The 18,475-nt window shown below is 42.2% G+C and overlaps 1 protein-coding gene across 10 annotated transcripts in view; it reads left to right on the forward strand.

Moving 5' to 3' along the window:
• The window catches only part of PPFIA1 (PPFI scaffold protein A1), a 78,196-nt gene that overhangs the window by 6,737 nt on the left and 52,984 nt on the right, over positions 1–18,475 (forward strand). For all 10 annotated transcript variants that reach the window (XM_077322090.1, XM_077322094.1, XM_077322092.1 and 7 more), the window contains exons 3-4: positions 13,126–13,227; positions 16,680–16,844. In XM_077322090.1, coding sequence (XP_077178205.1) covers positions 13,126–13,227; positions 16,680–16,844 — 267 coding nt within the window. The remainder of the gene's footprint in view (positions 1–13,125; positions 13,228–16,679; positions 16,845–18,475) is intronic.

The following is an 18,475-nucleotide window of genomic DNA, read 5'->3' on the forward strand; positions in this document are numbered from 1 at the left end:
AATTTCTGAATCAAGGTTTAGGGTAAACTAGACTACCATAGAGCAAGCTGCAGTAATCTAACCTGGAGGTGACTGTTGCATGGATCCCGGCTAAGTGTTCTGAGGCCAGATAGGGAGCTAATAGCTTCACATGACATAGATGAAAAAACACCTGCTGAACTACTTTTGTGACCTGCAGCTCCTTGGAAAGGAAGGTGTTGAGGATCACTGCCAGATACTTGATGGTGTGTGCAGCTAACAGCTGTGCCCTGTCAAGACAGGGGAGGTGTGCTGGTTCTTCTGAACCCTTCCTTCCCAACCACAGGACCTCCATCTTCAGGGGATTAAGCTTCAAGCAGCTTTGCTGGAGCCATTCCATCATGATTCTCAGAAACCCAGCTAATGAATTAGGTAAGATATTTGGCCAGCTGCTCATTAACAGGTAGAGCTGGGTGTCATCCACATATTGGCAACATCCTATTATTATTATTATTATTATTATTATTATTATTATTATTATTATTATTATTATTAATATTATTATTAATATTATTATTAATATTATTATTATTATTATTATTATTATTATTATTATTATTATTATTATTATTATTATTATTATTATTAGATTTCTAGCCCGCTGCTTGTGGCGGGTAACAACATGTAAAAACTTCATAAAACCCCTAAAAATAATCCCCAGTCCACCCAACCCACCCCACCTTATGGCGGCAGAACTATCTGGGAAACTAGGGGTCACTGCTGATGTAGATGTAGAGGGGGGGGTGATCTAAAAAGGGGAGGCACCAGCCTCAACCATAAGCCTGGCGGAAGAGCTCCGTTTTGCAGGCCCTGCAGAAGGATGGCAAATCCCGCAGGGCCCGCAGCTCATCCGGGAGCTCATTCCACCAGGCGGGGGCCAGGATCGAAAAGGCCCTGGCCCTGGTCGAGGCCAGACGCGCCTCCCGGGAGCCAGGAACCACCAATAAATTAGTCCCCGCCGAGCGTAACGCCCTGCGGGCGGCATAAGGTGCCAGGCGGTCCCTCAAGTATGTGGTTCCCAGACCGCGGAGGGACTTAAAGATTAAAACCAAAACCTTGAACCTGATCTGGCTAGCAATTGGTAGCCAATGCAGCTGTCTCAGCACAGGCTGGACATGGGCCCTCCAAGCTGTTCCTGTGAGGACCCTAGCAGCCGCATTTTGTACCAGCTGTAATTTCCGGATCAGGCACAAGGGTAGGCCCGTGTAGAACCTTGTCCATATCTCTGAACAAGCTGAGCTAGAGAGCGCATGAAGATGTTGAATAATATCTGGGGGAGAATTGCATCCTGCAATATCTCACACTGAAGTTGAAAAAGAAGATAAGCATAGCTATGTATTTTCCCTGCCCAAATGAAAAACAGCCCAGTCAGACCAGTTTCAGTTGATAAGATGGCTTGTAGAAGTGCTACAGACTTAATTTATATTGGGGGTGAGGCCATGACTGCTTTTTGAAGCTAAATTACTCATGAAGGGATCCAAGTATAGTTCTAGTATTATGTCATTTGGCATTAACATATTTAGAGTAACACAATTCCAGTGTTTATTAATTAGTAGCCATTGTGCAACTTGAAGAGTGGAAGAAGTTAGGGGTCATATCATGTTTTCTTAGCTTGGGCAATAGACCTAATGGGCAGAGTGTGTAAAATTCATACTAACTAGTTGAACATTGGTCTTGTGACTTCTTAAAATATATTTTGAACAAAGTACTGATGACACAGTTTGAGAAAATGGTTTCCTAAGACCCCATTGGGGCTCTGTAGGGTTTAGAACTTCTTTCTGTAATGAGATCTCTAGATGCAGAGAGCAACTGTAAAATTAGTAGCATTACATTTAGGACTTTAGTGTACAATTTGCAAAACTCTAGCATTTGTAATTGTTTGCACAGGTATGTACTATTGACATCAAATTAAACTGTTTAAATATTCATATGCTCATCTCTGCTAGTCCTACCCAAAGCAAATTCTTCATGAGTAACTGAAGGACCTAGTCTTGATATAACACAAGTTGACATTTTCAGAGATTTTTGGTTTCCTTACTGTTTTCTCTTCAGTTCAGTTCCTAGTGTTCATGTGTAATGAGAACTAGAGTAACAAAGTTAAATGCATCTATAACTGAAGATCTTCTGGGGCGGGGGGGGGGACTATTTAAAATGCATCTCTGATCAGGGGCTTAGTCCTGATAATCCAATGTGCAAACTGCCTTTTGTATGAACTGGAATACTATGGTTAATAGACTATTGGTCGGCAGAATAGATTGAAATTTTGGGATGCTTTCGGACAGTGATAAATTATGGTCATTTTAATTAATGCTGTGCAAATGGAACGTTAAGAGTCCAAGATAGGAGAAAACATTGGAAGAGAAAGTTGTTACAACTATTTAGTACTCAATTAGCAAACTTCAAAACTGATGCAAGTTGAGTGAGAATATTTTTGGTTTTACTGAAATGTGGCTTTAAATTATACGGTACTTGAACTCCTGAATAGTTCTTTGATAAATAGATTTTAAAAGGAGCAGAAAAAAATTACTCAAAAGAAGCTGAAAGACCCATCATGTGGTCATTACATACTTTAATGCAAAACCTAAAAGGGAAACCAAAGCCCAATCTAACCAGAAAAGTTAGGAACCCAAAGGTTGAGCTGCGAAAATAATTTAAAAAATTTTCAACCATATTAAGAACATAGTCATCATAATTGAAAAATGTCACATTTCTAACTGCACATGGAATAGACCAACACAGAACGGCGTTTCGACTCTGAGGGGTCTTCCTCAGAGGTCATATTATTGTGAGGACTGCACTCATGTATAAAATCAAAGGGCTTGCTGGGTGGCAGAGAAAAATCTGTTAAGTGCTGCTCCAACTAGTCTTTCTAATGTAAAGGGGTCTGATTTGGAGCCACCCTCTAAAACATGTACTTCCAGAGACCACCACTCCACTTTTGCCCAGCTCTCAATCACCAGTGCATTTCCACATGTGTCAACCAGATACCTTTACATTAGAAAGCCTGCATGGCTGTCTTCTACTTGCAATTAATAAAATACTCTGTATATTTAGCAATCCGTCAGCAGAAGGCACTGATGGTCATGGATCATTTAAACATTTTGTTTCCTCTTCCACCCACCCCCACCCCCAAATAATGTCCGTTTTGACTTTGGAAAATTTGTTGCCAAGGCTGTGGCATCTGTGTGGATTGATGGCTGCTTAGGGAGTGCTGTGGATAGAGGGAAAGGAGTAAAATTTTATGGCAGTACAGTACACTGGGTCTAACTATTTTTTGGGATTGTAGCCTTGCACTGTAAAAAAAAAAGAGTGGTGAGTTTATGGTTGAGGTTTGATGTTTCTGGACTATAGTATGAGGCAATTTGGTGCTCCAGCATTTTTTGCTGTGTTAATGCTAATGCCTTTTGAACTGAGGAGCAAAGGAAGCACACAGCTATCCAGAGTCATGGGACAGAAGGAGTACAGGCTGTAGCACCAACCCTAATAACATAAAACTTTATGTAAACTTTTGAATTCCCGAGAATTCTTCATCCGGCTGAACATTCAGTACCCCCATAGTAAATGTCTTAAGATTCATTCAAGATTGTGTTATCTGGAATCAGCACATAAACATTTAGATTTCTTCTTTTCCCCACCCCAAATCCCAAGCAATTTTAATCTCAGAGCTCATAAAAACAAGCTGACAAACGACTTCAAAGTTCACTTGCATAGCATCAAACCGTGGTTTGCTATTATGCCTGAACCATGCCTGTGCTTTAATTCCCCCAAGGTAGAAATCATGTCAGGAAAAATGTTATACTGAGACACACAGGGTAGAGTAATAGGCTGAAGCTAAATTAAGTATGTGTTAAATAGGATTGGGCTGACCATCGGCTTTGTCATGCCTAAGGCCCTGCCGCACTACTTTTGCTGGCAGTGTATATGTTATGCCCACTGCCGCTGGTCTATATATTGTGCTTTTCCTGCAGAAATGGAAAATGTGAAAGACACTGCCCTCAAAATGCTTCAGAGAACATAGCAACTGCATTTGGGTTGATAGTAGCCCTTCTTCACAAGCCTCTAATCACAGAGCATCATGCTGGTGATATCTGTGTAAGAAGCAGATGGAGAGAGTCAACCAATGCATGGTGCCATGAGCACACAGCCCTGCTGGCAGGCTGCTGCTTCCCATACGCAAAACATATCAAGGGAAGGAACAAAGGGATCACAGTACTCTCACCTGGCAGGAGCACCATGGTGTGCTGCAAGGCAAGGAACTCTACAGTTAGGGTTTGAGTCCTTTTCTGGATCCATGTCCGCTTTTGCCGGGTGCACCTACAGGGAAGGAAATATGGCAAGTCTAGCCACAGTATTAACAATCTTATGTAGCTCTTGGTAAGGATAGTCATAATAGCACATCCAAGATCTCTCCTTTGCAGGGATTCAGAAGCTCTAGTATTTTGTCAGGCACAGGGAATGAAGGTCTTGGAGTAACAGCCAAGGGATCATACAACTGCAAATTCACAAAAGGCATTGCTTGCAACTTCCTAGCAACTTCTCTCGGGGACCATGATTTGGATCTTCCTAAGGAGGGGATGCAGAAAGAATGCAAAGCTCCCCAGTTGGCAGGCAGCTGTCTGAACAACATTGAAATGGAAGGAACAGGCCAAACTGGAGCAGCAGTAAAGAAGGGGGGTAGGGCTGGATTAGCACCATATAATGATGTTGTTGTTGTTATGTGCGAAGTCGTGTCCGACCCATCGCGACCCCATGGACAATGATCCTCCAGGCCTTCCTGTCCTCTACCATTCCCCGGAGTCCATTTAAGTTTGCTCCTACTGCTTCAGTGACTCCATCCAGCCACCTCATTCTCTGTCGTCCCCTTCTTCTTTTGCCCTCGATCGCTCCCAGCATTAGGCTCTTCTCCAGGGAGTCCTTCCTTCTCATGAGGTGGCCAAAGTATTTCAGTTTCATCTTCAGGATCTGGCCTTCTAAGGAGCAGTCAGGGCTGATCTCCTCTAGGACTGATCGGTTTGTTTGCCTTGCAGTCCAAGGGACTCGCAAGAGTCTTCTCCAGCACCAGAGTTCAAAAGCCTCAATTCTTTGACGCTCAGCCTTCCTTATGGTCCAACTCTCGCAGCCATACATTGCAACTGGGAATACCATAGCCTTGACTAAATGCACTTTTGTTGGCAGGGTGATGTCTCTGCTTTTTAGGATGCTGTCTAGATTTGCCATAGCTTTCCTCCCCAGGAGCAAGCGTCTTTTAATTTCTTTGCTGCAGTCCCCATCTGCAGTGATCTTGGAGCCCAGGAAAATAAAATCTGTCACTATCTCCATTTCTTCCCCATCTATTTGCCAGGAATTGAGAGGGCTGGATGCCATGATCTTTGTTTTCTTGATGTTGAGTTTCAAGCCAACTTTTGCACTCTCCTCCTTCACCCGCATCAACAGGTTCTTTAGTTCCTCTTCACTTTCTGCCATTAGAGTGGTATCATCTGCATATCTGAGGTTGTTGATATTTCTCCCTGCAATCTTGATCCCAATTTGTGACTCCTCTAATCCTGCATTTCTCATGATGTGCTCTGCATACAAGTTAAATAGGCAAGGCGACAGTATACAGCCTTGCCGAACTCCTTTCTCAATTTTGAACCAGTCAGTGATTCCATGTTCAGTTCTCACTGTTGCTTCTTGACCTGCATATAAATTTCTCAAGAGACAAATAAGATGCTCTGGTATTCCCATCTCTTTAAGAACTTGCCACAATTTGTTGTGCTCCACACAATCAAAGGCTTTAGCATAGTCAATGAAGCAGAAGTAGATGTTCTTCTGGTACTCCCTAGCTTTCTCCATGATCCAGCGTATGTTGGCAATTTGATCTCTAGTTCCTCTGCCTCTTCGAAATCCTGCCTGTACTTCTGGAAGTTCTCGGTCCACATATTGCTGGAGCCTAGCTTGTAGGATTTTGAGCATAACTTTGCTAGCATGAGAAATTAGTGCAATGGTGCGGTAGTTTGAACATTCTTTGGCATTGCCCTTCTTTGGGATTGGAATGTAAACTGACCTTTTCCAATCCTGTGGCCATTGTTGAGTTTTCCAAATTTGCTGGCATATTGAGTGTAGCACTTTTACTGCATCGTCCTTTAAGATTTTGAATAGTTCAACTGGAATGCTGTCACCACCACTAGCTTTATTATTGCTCAGACTTCCTAAGGCCCATTTGACTTCACATTCCAGGATGTCTGGCTCCAGGTCAGTAACTACCCCACTGTGGTCATCAGGGATGTTAAGCTCGCTCTTGTATAGTTGTTCTGTATAATTTTGCCACCTTTGTTTAATCTCTTCTGCTTCTGTGAGGTCCCTACCATTTTGGTCCCTTATCATACCCAACTTTGCATGAAACGTTCTCTTCATATCTCCAATTTTCTTGAAAAGATCTCTGGTCCTTCCCATTCTATTGTTTTCTTCTATTTGTTTGCACTGTTCATTTAAGAAGGCATTCTTATCTCTTCTAGCTTTTCTCTGGAATTCTGCATTCAGTTGGGTGTATCTTTCTCTTTCTCCCTTGCCTTTCACTTCCCTTCTCTCCTTAGCTATTTGTAAAGCTTCCTCAGACAGCCATTTTGATTTCTTGCATTTCTTTTTCTTTGGGATGGTTTTAGTTGCTACCTCTTGTACAATGTTGCGAACCTCCGTCCATAGTTCTTCAGGCACTCTGTCTATCAGATCTAATTCCTTAAATCTATTTGTCACCTCTACTGTGTATTCGTCGGGGATATGATTTAGTTCATACCTGAGTGGCCTAGTGCTTTTCCCTACTTTCTTCAATTTAAGCCTAAATTTTGCAACAAGAAGCTCATGATCTGAACCACAATCAGCTCCTGGTCTTGTTTTTATTGACTGGATAGAACTTTTCCATCTTTGGCTGCAGAGCACATAGTCAATCTGATTTCTGTGTTGACCGTCTGGTGATGTCCATGTGTAGAGTCGTCTCTTGGGTTGTTGGAAAAGAGTGTTTGCTATGACCATTGTATTCTCTTGACAAAATTCTACCAGCCTGTGCCCTGCTTCATTTTGTACTCCAAGGCCAAACTTGCCTGTTATCCCGGTTATCTTTTGGCTTCCTACTTTAGCATTCCAATCCCCCATGATGATAAGCACATCATTTTTTGGCGTTGCTTCTAGAAGGTGTTGTAGGGCTTCATAGAACTGATCAACTTCATCCTCTTCAGCAGCAGTGGTTGGGGCATAGACTTGGATCACTGTGATGTTGAATGGTTTGCCTTGGATTCGAACTGAGATCATTCTGTCATTTTGGGGATTGTATCCCAAGACTGCTTTTCCTACTCTCTTATTGATTATGAAGGCTACTCCATTTCTTCTGCGAGATTCTTGTCCACAGTAGTATACCTGATGGTCATCTGAATTAAATTCACCCATTCCTGTCCATTTTAGTTCACTGATTCCTAAAATGTCGATGTTCAGTCTTGTCATTTCTTGTTTGACCACATCCAGCTTGCCTTGATTCATGGATCTGACGTTCCAGGTTCCTATGGAATAAAAATCTTTACAGCATCGGACTGTCTTTTCGCCACCAGTTACTTCCACAACTGAGCGTCCTTTCGGCTTTGGCCCAGTCGCTTCATTCATTCTGGCGCTACTTGTACTAGCCGTCTGCTCATCCCCAGTAGCATATTGGACACCTTCCGACCTGAGGGGCTCATCTTCCGGCGTCATATCGTTATGCCTATTGGAACTGTCCATAGAGTTTTCATGGCAAAGATACTGGAGTGGTTTGCCATTTCCTTCTCCAGTGGATCACCTTTTGTCAGAGCTCTCAGCTATGACCTGTCCGTCTTGGGTGGCCCTGCACGGTATAGCTCATAGCTTCACTGAACTACGCAAGCCCCCTTGCCACAACAAGGCAGCGATCCTTGAAGGGGGACCATATAATGATAGATCCTTCTAAAAAATTCTGGTGTGTGCCAGTAGGTTCTGTGCATGTATGAAAGCAAATTCAGCCATGGAGGAGGCTTACATTTGATACATGGATATTGTCTATCCGTTTCATTTTCATTAAGCTTGTTATTCATAGAGAATAAATTGAATTTTTTTACCTCACTGGCTGCATTTTCTACTGTACCACAAGTATATTCAGGATTAGACTATTGAGGAAAACCCATTGTTGTTAGGTGCGAAGTCGTGTCCAACCTGTTGTGACCCCATGGACAATGATCCTCCAGGCCTTCTTGTCCTCTACCATTACTCAAAGTCCATTTAAGTTTCCACCAACTACTTCAGTGGCTCCATCCAGCCACCTCATTCTCTGTCGTCCCCTTCTTCTTTTGTCCTCAATCACTCCCAGCGTTAGGCTCTTCTCCAGGGAGTCTTTCCTTCTCATAAGATGGCCAAAGTATTTGAGTTTCATCTTCAGGATCTGGCCTTCTAAGGAGCAGTCGGGCTTGATCTCCTCTAGGACTGACCGGTTTGTTCACCTTGCAGTCCAAGGGACTCGCAAGAGTCTTCTCCAGTACCAGAGATCAAAAGACTCAATTCTTTGACCCTCAACTATCCTTATGGTCCAACCTTCACAGCCATATATTGCAACTTGGAAGACCATAGCCTTGATTAGACACGCTTCAATTGGCAGGGTGATGTCTCTGCTTTTAGGATGCTGTCTAGATTTGCCATAGCTTTCCTCCCCAGGAACAAGCGTCTTTTAATTTCTTTGCTGCAGTCCCCATCTGCAGTGATCTTGGAGCCCAGGAAAATAAAATCTGTCACTACCTCAATTTCTTCCCCATCTATTTGCCAGGAATTGAGAGGGCCAGATGCCATGATCTTCGTTTTCTTGATGTTGAGTTTCAAGCCAACTTTTGCACTCTCCTCCTTTACTCGCATCGAAAGGCTCTTTAGTTCCTCTTCGCTTTCTGCCATCAGAGTGCTATCATCTGCATATCTGAGGTTGTTGATATTTCTCCCTGCAATCTTGATCCCAATTTGTCTCATCTAACCCCACCTTTCTCATGATGTGCTCCGCATACAAGTTAAACAGGCAAGGCGACAGTATACAGCCTTGCCAAACTCCTTTCTCAATTTTGAACCAATCAGTGATTCCATGCTCGGTTCTCACCGTTGCTTTTTGACCTGCATATAGGTTTTTCAAGAGAGAGATAAGGTGCTCTGGTATTCCCATCTCTTTAAGAACTTGCTACAATTTGTTGTGCTCCACACAATCAAAGGCTTTAGCATAGTCAATGAAGCAGAAGTAAATGTTCTTCTGGAACTCCCTAGCTTTCTCCATGATCCAGCGTATGTTGGCAATTTGATCTCTAGTTCCTCTGCCTCTTCGAAATCCTGCCTGTACTTCTGGAAGTTCTCGGTCCACATATTGCTGGAGCCTAGGAAATCCCATATTGGGGTTGAAATGTGTTAGGTCTAGCATTGTATAAATTGTGCGCAATAAATGTTAATTTAATTTGTATATTGATATTTTGTGGACATCTAAACTTTTGGCTCCTAACTACTGGTTGGTTAGGTTTGCTGAATTTTTGTAACACTACCCCCTTTTAGATTGTCTTGAGAGCTGGTTTAGGCCATGCAATTCTTACACTTCAAAGTAGTTTTCTAACTGCCAACCAAACTAGACACATGTGAATAACATATAACATAGGACAGGGGTCCCCAACCCTTTCGCTATTTTGGGCACCTTAAGAATTCTGATACAAGGTAGTAGATACAACATCAAAATGACTGCCTGAGGAGGTGGAGCCAAATACAAATCTTTGTACACATATTTATTTAAAATATTTGCATTCTACCTTCTCTGTCAGCTATACCAGAGCCAGCTTGGTGTATGGGTTAGGAGTGCCAACTTCTAATCCAAGGTGGGATTGGTTCCCTGTTCCCCCTCCACATGCAGCCATCTGGGTAACCTTGGACTCACCTACTTCACAAGGTACTTGCTGTGGGGAATGGAAAGGGAAGATGATTGTAAACCACTTTGAGACTACTTCTGGTAGAGATAAGTAGCATATAAAAACCAACTCTTCTATTGAGAAAGAGTGTGATTCTCCCCTCCAAGCACAAAAACAGCCTCACTCCCAGCCTGCAACTACAGTGTTCTGAAGAGATAAAGCCTGTTGAAAGAGGAGGGCTTTGCACATCCCTCTTCTATTAGCCCAGCAGGCATGCTCTTATCCCAGTATCCCAGAGAAAGCCAACAGGCAGAGGAGGTCTTTGCATCCTTCCCCTCTTGCCCCTCCCAGTCACCTGGCTTTCCAGGGACAGTTTACTTTCCTTCAGCAGCTGAGGATTCTTGTGGATCCTGGCTGCAGCTGTTGCCAAAGTGGTGTACAGTGCCTGATCGGAAGCTACATTTTGTAGAAGCTCTGCCTGGTCCCATTCACTTCTTGAAAGCCCTTGGTGGATGACCTGTTGCAAACGTAGTGTGTTAGTATGCTAGTGTGTGTGTTATGGAGCTAGGTCTAGAAAGATATGCTGAATTGCTGCTTGTCATGAAACTTGCAGGGTGAATTTGGTCCATCCATACTGTTGCAATCTAACCTAGCTCACCAGCCTGTTGAGAAGATAAAATAGAGACAGGGAACTCTGTATTGTGATCAGATTTCCTTGGAAACACTGAATTACACACACACACACACACACACACACACTAGAGACAAAGCCTGTTGCATTCAGGAATACAACAGGCACTAGATTGGGGGTGGGTGGGTGGAAGAATCCTGCAGATGGCCTCTCCTTCCCCCTCAGGACATAGAAAGGCTGTGGGCTGGAGGCTCCTGGGAAGGGAATTTACCAGCAGGGGTAGCACTCTTGCAGCAGGGATCTGGAGCCTCTGAGCCTTGGAGGGAGGTGGAAGGAGGAGGTGGTGGTGGTCAGAGGTGAGGTACAGAAGGCAGTTGGCTGGCCGCTGGACAGACAGGCAAGATGGTTGGAGGAGGCATTCAGGGACCGGGCAGCCGCTCTGAGAGAGTGTTAAACGCTGAGTGGCACAAGCCATGAGACACATTCCTCCTCCAATCCCTTACCAGAAATATATAGTGGTACAGATTAAAATGAATAGTTCTCAAAAATGCCACTGGGGAAAACAAGGCAAAACTTCCCTGATGCTTAAAGATGTCTTCTGCCATCATTCACAACTATGAATAAACCAGTTGTAGCAACCACGTGATTCTGTATCAATATGCTTCAGAAAACAAGTGTGTTTTGCATATACTAGTGGCTTATATCTGGTTTTTCAAAAGCAACAAAATTTGAATTTCTTAACATTGCTTTCTCAGTTCTCAAGTCAGCTCTGATAGCATCACAGACTGTGAAGGAAAGTTTCCAGGCTTTCACAAGAGGAACTCTCGGACTCTTCTGGGGTGTGTTTTATGTTACAGCAGGCAAAATAGGGAAAGTTGTGAGGCACTTACCTAATAATCTGAAGTTGGGTATGAGAGAAAGGGGAATTTTTCCTTGAGTCACCTCTCTATCTAATGCACTATGGGGAAAAAGTATATATGTTAATTGAAGGAAAGTTCTAGTGCTTCAGGTCTGATAAGTTTTCAGAATCAGAAACACAGAATCATTGAAGAACTTTATAAGTGTTAACTGCATTTTGCTTCTGGACAAGTGCACTGGAATCAAATGCCCTAGGCCTAGGCTATCATGTACCAGTGAGTCCTTTTGTCTTTTCTACTCTGTTCAAGTATTAATTTATTCAGATTTAATTAGAATTCAGCATTTCCCCGAAGACATTACATTAAAAACTTGAAGTTTGTGGATATTGAAGACTAAATTCTTTTGAGGCAAAGGTTGCTGAACTATAAGCTGCTTTGGGCAAGAACAGAGTGGGTTTTTAAAATACGATGCCAGGCACACAGTGTTCAATAAATAATGCTAGCTTGTACTGCTGGAACTAAATTTTTAGGCATACTGCAAAAGGAAGACTTGCCAAAAACAAAAAGTTACTTTGTTTTTATGTGCTTGTTAGTGTATTTGTTACTATTTATATGCATATCCCCTCTTTTCTACACATCCCAAACATTATTCAGTATCACACTAATGAAACAGTAGCAGCCTACAAGAGATGTTGAGATATTTAGAAATACATATCTAAAAAGAAGTTTGAGATTACCATCAAAGTGATATGCAAAAGGGTCATCAAAATTAAGTGTAAACTGTAAAAACAAGTGTAAACAAAATTTGATATCCATATGACTACAGCAGAAGTAGGTTTAAACCTTTTACAGTCTTCTCTTAATTATTCTAAAAAGCAAATGAACAATGGTATCTGGATAAAAGCATCACTTGAAATTTATACTTTCACAGTTGTATTCAAGAGTAGATCTGTAAGTTTTCATTGTATTTGAGACAAACACTCTGTTTTGATCACAAATTTACGTCTAGAACTACAGAAAGGATGAGAACTCTAACTTTGGGAAGTGTGTTGAGTTATTAAACTTAGTTTTAAAAATATAAGTAAGAGTAATGCCTACAGTTTGCAGGCTTTGTTACAAAAATGCAGATAAATTCTTATGAAAACCTCCGGTTTCATTTTTAAAAACCCGGATGAGGTTCAAGGTTTTGGTGTTTACCCTTAAGGCCTTTCAAGGCTTGGGCCCTGCCTATCTGAGGGACCACTTGTCTCCTTATGCCCCCCGCAGGGTAATTTGTGGGTGCTAATCTACTAGAGGACCTTGGCCCCAAAGAATCATGCCTTGCCTTGACCCGTGCCCATGCCTTTTCAGCTCTGGCCCTGACCTGATGGTATGAGCTTCCGGGAGAGCTGAGGGCCCTGACAGAGTTATCAGAGTTCCGCAGGGCCTGCAAAATGGAGTTCTTCCACCATGAACAACGGGGGACCCTCCTCAGGCTATGCAGTAACATCCAGCATACCCCACCCTGGACGGCTGCAGGAATGAGGGGAGGGATTATACTGCCAACCTTTTTTTAGCCTCTTTTCAACTGTGTTTTGTTCTGTTATAGGATGGGGTTTTATCATGTTTTATGGGGGGGGGGGTTATGTTGTACCCCGCCACGAGTCTCCAGAGAGTGGCAGGCTAAAAATCTAATAAATAAAATAAATGCTTCTATAATGAGTCCTTATTAATTGTCTTCCAGGAGTTTGCAGCACTTACTAAAGAGCTCAATGTATGCAGAGAACAGCTCCTTGAAAGGGAAGAAGAAATTGCAGAACTGAAAGCAGAAAGAAACAATACAAGGGTTGGTTTGCTTTCTGCACCCTTTACATAGCTAATATTGCATAGTGGGGTATTTGTCTTGAGGATGACTTTCATATGGTATACTGCTACAGCCACCGTTCGAGTAGCGATGTTCTAAGAATATAAAAATGGCAGGCAGTGAAGCATCTTCCTAGGCTGATGACAGTTCATACCTTATGGTAGCAAGTGTGTATCCCACAGTTACCTGTGCTTTTTCATTGGGAAACTCAGGAGAAAAGTATGAATAAGATGTTCATATCCACAAACATGCATGGTAAAAATAAGCTACAATCATCTGTGGCACTTTTGTACATTCCTACCAAATGTGTTGGGATGTACATGTTCCTGGGATCTCTGGCATAAATGCAACAGACATACATGATCATAAAGCATATATTAGGTGTTTACAATTCGAAGGGTTTTTTTCTGAATGCTTAATTTAGAATTCCAAAATGCATTTTCAGAAGTTTCCACCACGCATAAGCCTGAATTGTGACTAATATTATTATATAAATGCAGGCATTTGCTAGATTTTGGAAATCCTCCCAAGGGACAATCGGAAACTTGTACGTTTAAACTGGTACTTCTTAAAAATATCTTTATTTTACTCCTCAAGGTATAGGTGTGAAAGTCTTTGATTTTAATGGCTTGTTACTTGCTAGTTGGCTTTGTTGTAGAAGATTTCCCCCATTTCTGTTTTCAGGAACATAGCTGAAGCATAATTTAAGATTTATGGATTTTTTTCCTGGTTCAGAAGTTTAACTCATTAAAGGAGTGGGAAGAAATTTTCAAAAGAGAAACTTTTTTTCTTTCATTAAACCAAGTGAAAGATGACTTCTAATGGCCTTAGGGATAATTTCATTAGCTCTTGAGCATAGAAATCCACATTTCTGTATGAAGGAAGAAAAATACCTAAATCCTAACTTCTTGTTCAGTGGATTAATGAGGTATAATCAAATTAAGCAAATTTAAGACTGTGTTAGTTGGCAAGATGTGCCTAAGTTTAGAACTCTCACACCTATATATGCTTTATGGACTGAGATACTCATAGTAGGACTGTGTATGTTCACTGCTTTGATTCTGTGAACCAAAAAGGGAAGGAGTTCATGACATGGACCTAATTCACTTCCTCCCACAGCTATTTTTTTCCCCCTCCCCGTTCCAAGACCGCATAAGACTCCTGAACATGGTTGAGTATCACATGGGTTTGTGGTGGCAGTGTTGCCGCAAGAATAAGGAATATGCTGAAACCTGCCCCCAGCAAACCCTCACTGCATTTGTGGAACACTTGCTGCAAGATAGGAAAAGGGTAATTTCCTGCTGAATTATTTCCCCATCCCACTCTGATTTGCATCTAGACTAGCATTTCCACAAGGGCAAGATCGGAACGTGACTGTCTCCCCTCCCCTCCCCAGTTGTCTGAAATATCTTTCCCAGTTCTCTTCTTGGGGGGCAGGGGACCCTCAAATAGACCTAAGGGGCATGTCAGGATGATAGAGAAGGGGAGAGGTAGGAAAGTCACGTTCTGAAGGCAGAAGTTCTTGTCCTTGTGGAAGTGCTAGTCTGGAACTGATGCTTTGTTCATGAGGGTAGTGTGTGGGATTCCTTTCAGCAATTTTGTTTATTTGAACTAATTTAGCATTTGGTAGTATAGGGAAGAGGCAAGTGGCTGGTAAGGTAATGAGCACTTCCTTAGTTTAAGAAATTTGACCTGATGTTGCCCCTGTCATTTACTCCTGTAGATGCAACCAGAAGGGCTAAAATATATTTTTTTAAATATAGCTTTGATTCTCATAATGTTGAACTATGAATCTGGTATTAATTTTGCTTTCTAAAGCTTCTCTGAGTTGGTGCGTATGCAAAACAAAGCAGTGATTTTCACAACCACTGTTATTGCTCACAGGTTGCATACAAATAGTAACAAAGGTATAACAAATATTTATTCTTGTGAAGCACCTTTCTTGGATAAAAGTACAACTTTTTCTGAGTCTGGAATCTCCCTTAGGGAGGGGAAGTAGCTAGCAGGATTGATGTGAACGATTAGACTTGTGCCTGCTCACATTTCTCCCCTGCATATTGTTTCCTCTGTTTGCAAAAGTCAATTGGTATCCTGGGTTTAAATGTGAGACAGCGCGAGAGCAAAGAAACTTTACCTGATAATAGGGAACCTCATACTTGCAGTCAACTCTTTGCCTAGGTATTGTGAGGCATGGTTAGCAAAAGCTCTCTTGAGCTCCGTTTTTTTAAAAGAGAAAGAGCAAAATAAAAGACAATTAATAGGAACAGCAAGAAAGGTGATTAGAATAACAGCTCTGTTCCCACACTGGTAGTGCTAGTCACATATTGACTGCTCCCCTTCCCACGTACGGGTCAAAGGGATGGGCATAAGAGCACTGCAGCTGTGGAAGGCACTTTCTCCAGGGACTTGGTACTGGTAGTAAAGTTTCAGGCTTTACCTTGCTAGGGAGAATGGTGCAATAAGCAGATTTGGGTTCCAGTTAGGGAGAAAACGAGACTATAAATTAAAAAATAAGCATTAGCACTGTGGAAAGTGCCAGAGAGAAGCTGTGCACCATTGTGTAGGGACAAGAGCAGTCTCAAACAGAATAGTCTTCCTTGAGGTATCTTTCCCCATGATACCAAGCAGAAGTAGCGGGGGTGAGTGGCTTTTGATCCATCTCCTGATCTTAGAAAGGGTACATATTTCGAGCAAAGCTCAGCATCAGGGTCTTCAAAGATCTTGTTCTCCACCCCATCAAGGTAGGGAACATGAAGCTGTTTTTTCTGCCCTTACTGGCTAGGTGTTCCCTAGACAGAGAACTTCAGACCCAACCTTCTGGAAATTAAGAAAGAAGCACTGTTACCTTCAGCCTTCCTCATGTTATAGAATCTGTCCTTTCCACCCTTTTAAATGCTTTAGGACAGTGGTCCCCAATCCCCGGTCCAGGGACTGGTACTGGTCCGTAAATCAGTCAGTACCGGGCCACGGGTCCTCTTCGTCCTCCCTGGCTGCTGCCTCGGGGGCTGCCCTGCCACTCTGCTGCTGGCTCACCTTTGGTTCTCTCCAGCGGCCGTCATGGCTGGGGCTCCCCCTCGGCATGGCACTGTGCAGCTGCTGCTGGTAGCACCCGCCAGCGGGCAGCAGGACATCAGGGGCGCTGGTGGGAAAGTAAGTGGAGCAGGGGCTCAGGTGGTGCTGATGTCCCTCAGCAAAAGACTACCCCCCTTGGGCCTCAAGTGTTGACCAGTCCCCGGTGATAAGAAGGTTTGGGACCACTGCTTTAGAAGGTACAATTTTGCCAATGAGGCAGGAGTCCCGCTGCTGGTGTTGGGGAACTCCATACTCTAAAAGCCTCTTTGCTGTCTCCTAGCAGAGGAGAGGAAGAAGTCAACTTAAGGTTATACTACTACTAAAGCTTCTAGAGAAGACCATTGATTGTTCTTGTTTTTCAGCTGCTGCTTGAACATTTGGAATGTCTTGTCTCCCGACATGAGCGGTCTCTTAGAATGACAGTTGTAAAAAGACAGGCTCAGTCTCCAGCAGGAGTTTCTAGTGAAGTTGAAGTTCTGAAGGCTCTAAAGTCCTTGTTTGAACATCATAAAGCCCTTGATGAAAAGGTAATGAGAGGTGGTTGCTGAAGTACTAGGTATACAGGTTGCTTTAGAGTTTTTATGGATCTGCTATGAACACTTAATAATGGGTGTTAATATATTAGTATACGGAATAGAAACTCATTAATTACAGGTTTTCTTGTCTCTGAGCTGAAGATCTGATATTACAGGAGACATGTATATTATGACTGAGATTAAAAAAGCAGTGTAAGTATTTTCTGTTCAATGTTAAGGGAATCCTCAATTCTTATCACTCCCTCCACCCTTCTGCAACCTCATGTGCCACATTACATGCTATTCTAGAAGCCTCCCAATCCTTAAGAATAGCTTTGTGATCATTGCAGAATGATCTTCGGGTGCTCTAAGATTGCTCATAAAGTACCGTGGTGGGAAGAAGGGTCAGAAACTGTATTCCATGAGCAGAATTTTGCTTACAGACCATTGGATTTAGCCCTATATGCATGAAGGTTTTAGATAAATATCCTAGGTTCTATTTAATTCCAAACCAACATGTTTCTAACAAGAACTGGAATTAGTATCCATGTTTATTCAAGAGATGAAATTAGTGTTGGCAGAGTTTAAATATGCAAAGAGGAGTCAAGCAGATATTATAATGAAATAGTTTTATCAAGAATAGAAACAACTTTGTAAAGAAAAGAAATAGAGAGAAAGAATCCTAGCTAACTAATTGTTGTTCTGCATTCAACAACAACAAAGTCTTTATATGAAAAGATACAATATAGGGGAGCAATATACAGGAGGTCCCACTGCAATACTAAGTACAGTATTTGCTGGCGTATAAGACTACTTTCCCCCCCTGAAAAACATGCCTTCAAGTGGGGGGGGGGGGTCGTCCTATACGCTGGGTGCACTTCAGTTGGGATAGACATAGCTGCCCATAGTGGTCCTTAGTATTGTAATGTAATGTAACGAACTCTATATTTTGAGTGGAAATGTTGAGGGGTCATCTTATACGCCCAGTCGTCTTATACGCCGGCAAATACGGTAGATAAAAGTGGACTTTAGAGTGATATAGAATATGTTAAGGACATCTTATTGCAAGTTATAAAAACTTTGCAACTGATTGAGTTATAACAGGATTCTGGGATATCCAAAGAAACTGAATCATGAATGAATTTGAATCTTGAAATCATCTTTTACAAATCAGCGGGTTAAGGAATTAAGCTTGGGTGGTAAAATAAAATGGACAATGAAAAACATATGCACAGTTGATTCTACACTGCATTGTCCACAAGGGTGAAGCCTAGCTGAAGATGGGATTTGTTGAAGTCTCCTATATAGCATGGCAGAAGGTAGAATATTTGTTTTAGCTAGAGTAAAAGTTTCAGGACTAAATTATAGACATTTGCAGCTCACTGGGCAGCAGCTATTTCTATCTTTACTGTTAAGTTATTGTAGTTCTTGTCTAGCAATCTGTGTTTTATAAAATCAAATGCAGACTTTTCAGGTAGTGAATACAAGGAGTCTAAAGAGACTCCTATAGATAGCCATGTAGATTATTGGTATTTACCTAAGATGAGGAAAATGAAACTATTAGGGTCAGGTTTGAAATGCATATGAAGTCAGAACTTGATTGTTGCCAAGCGTGCTCTGGTTTCTAATAGTCTTTGCCTGGT

Source organism: Paroedura picta, chromosome 2, assembly GCF_049243985.1.
Source record: "Paroedura picta isolate Pp20150507F chromosome 2, Ppicta_v3.0, whole genome shotgun sequence".
Lineage (NCBI taxonomy): Eukaryota > Metazoa > Chordata > Lepidosauria > Squamata > Gekkonidae > Paroedura > Paroedura picta.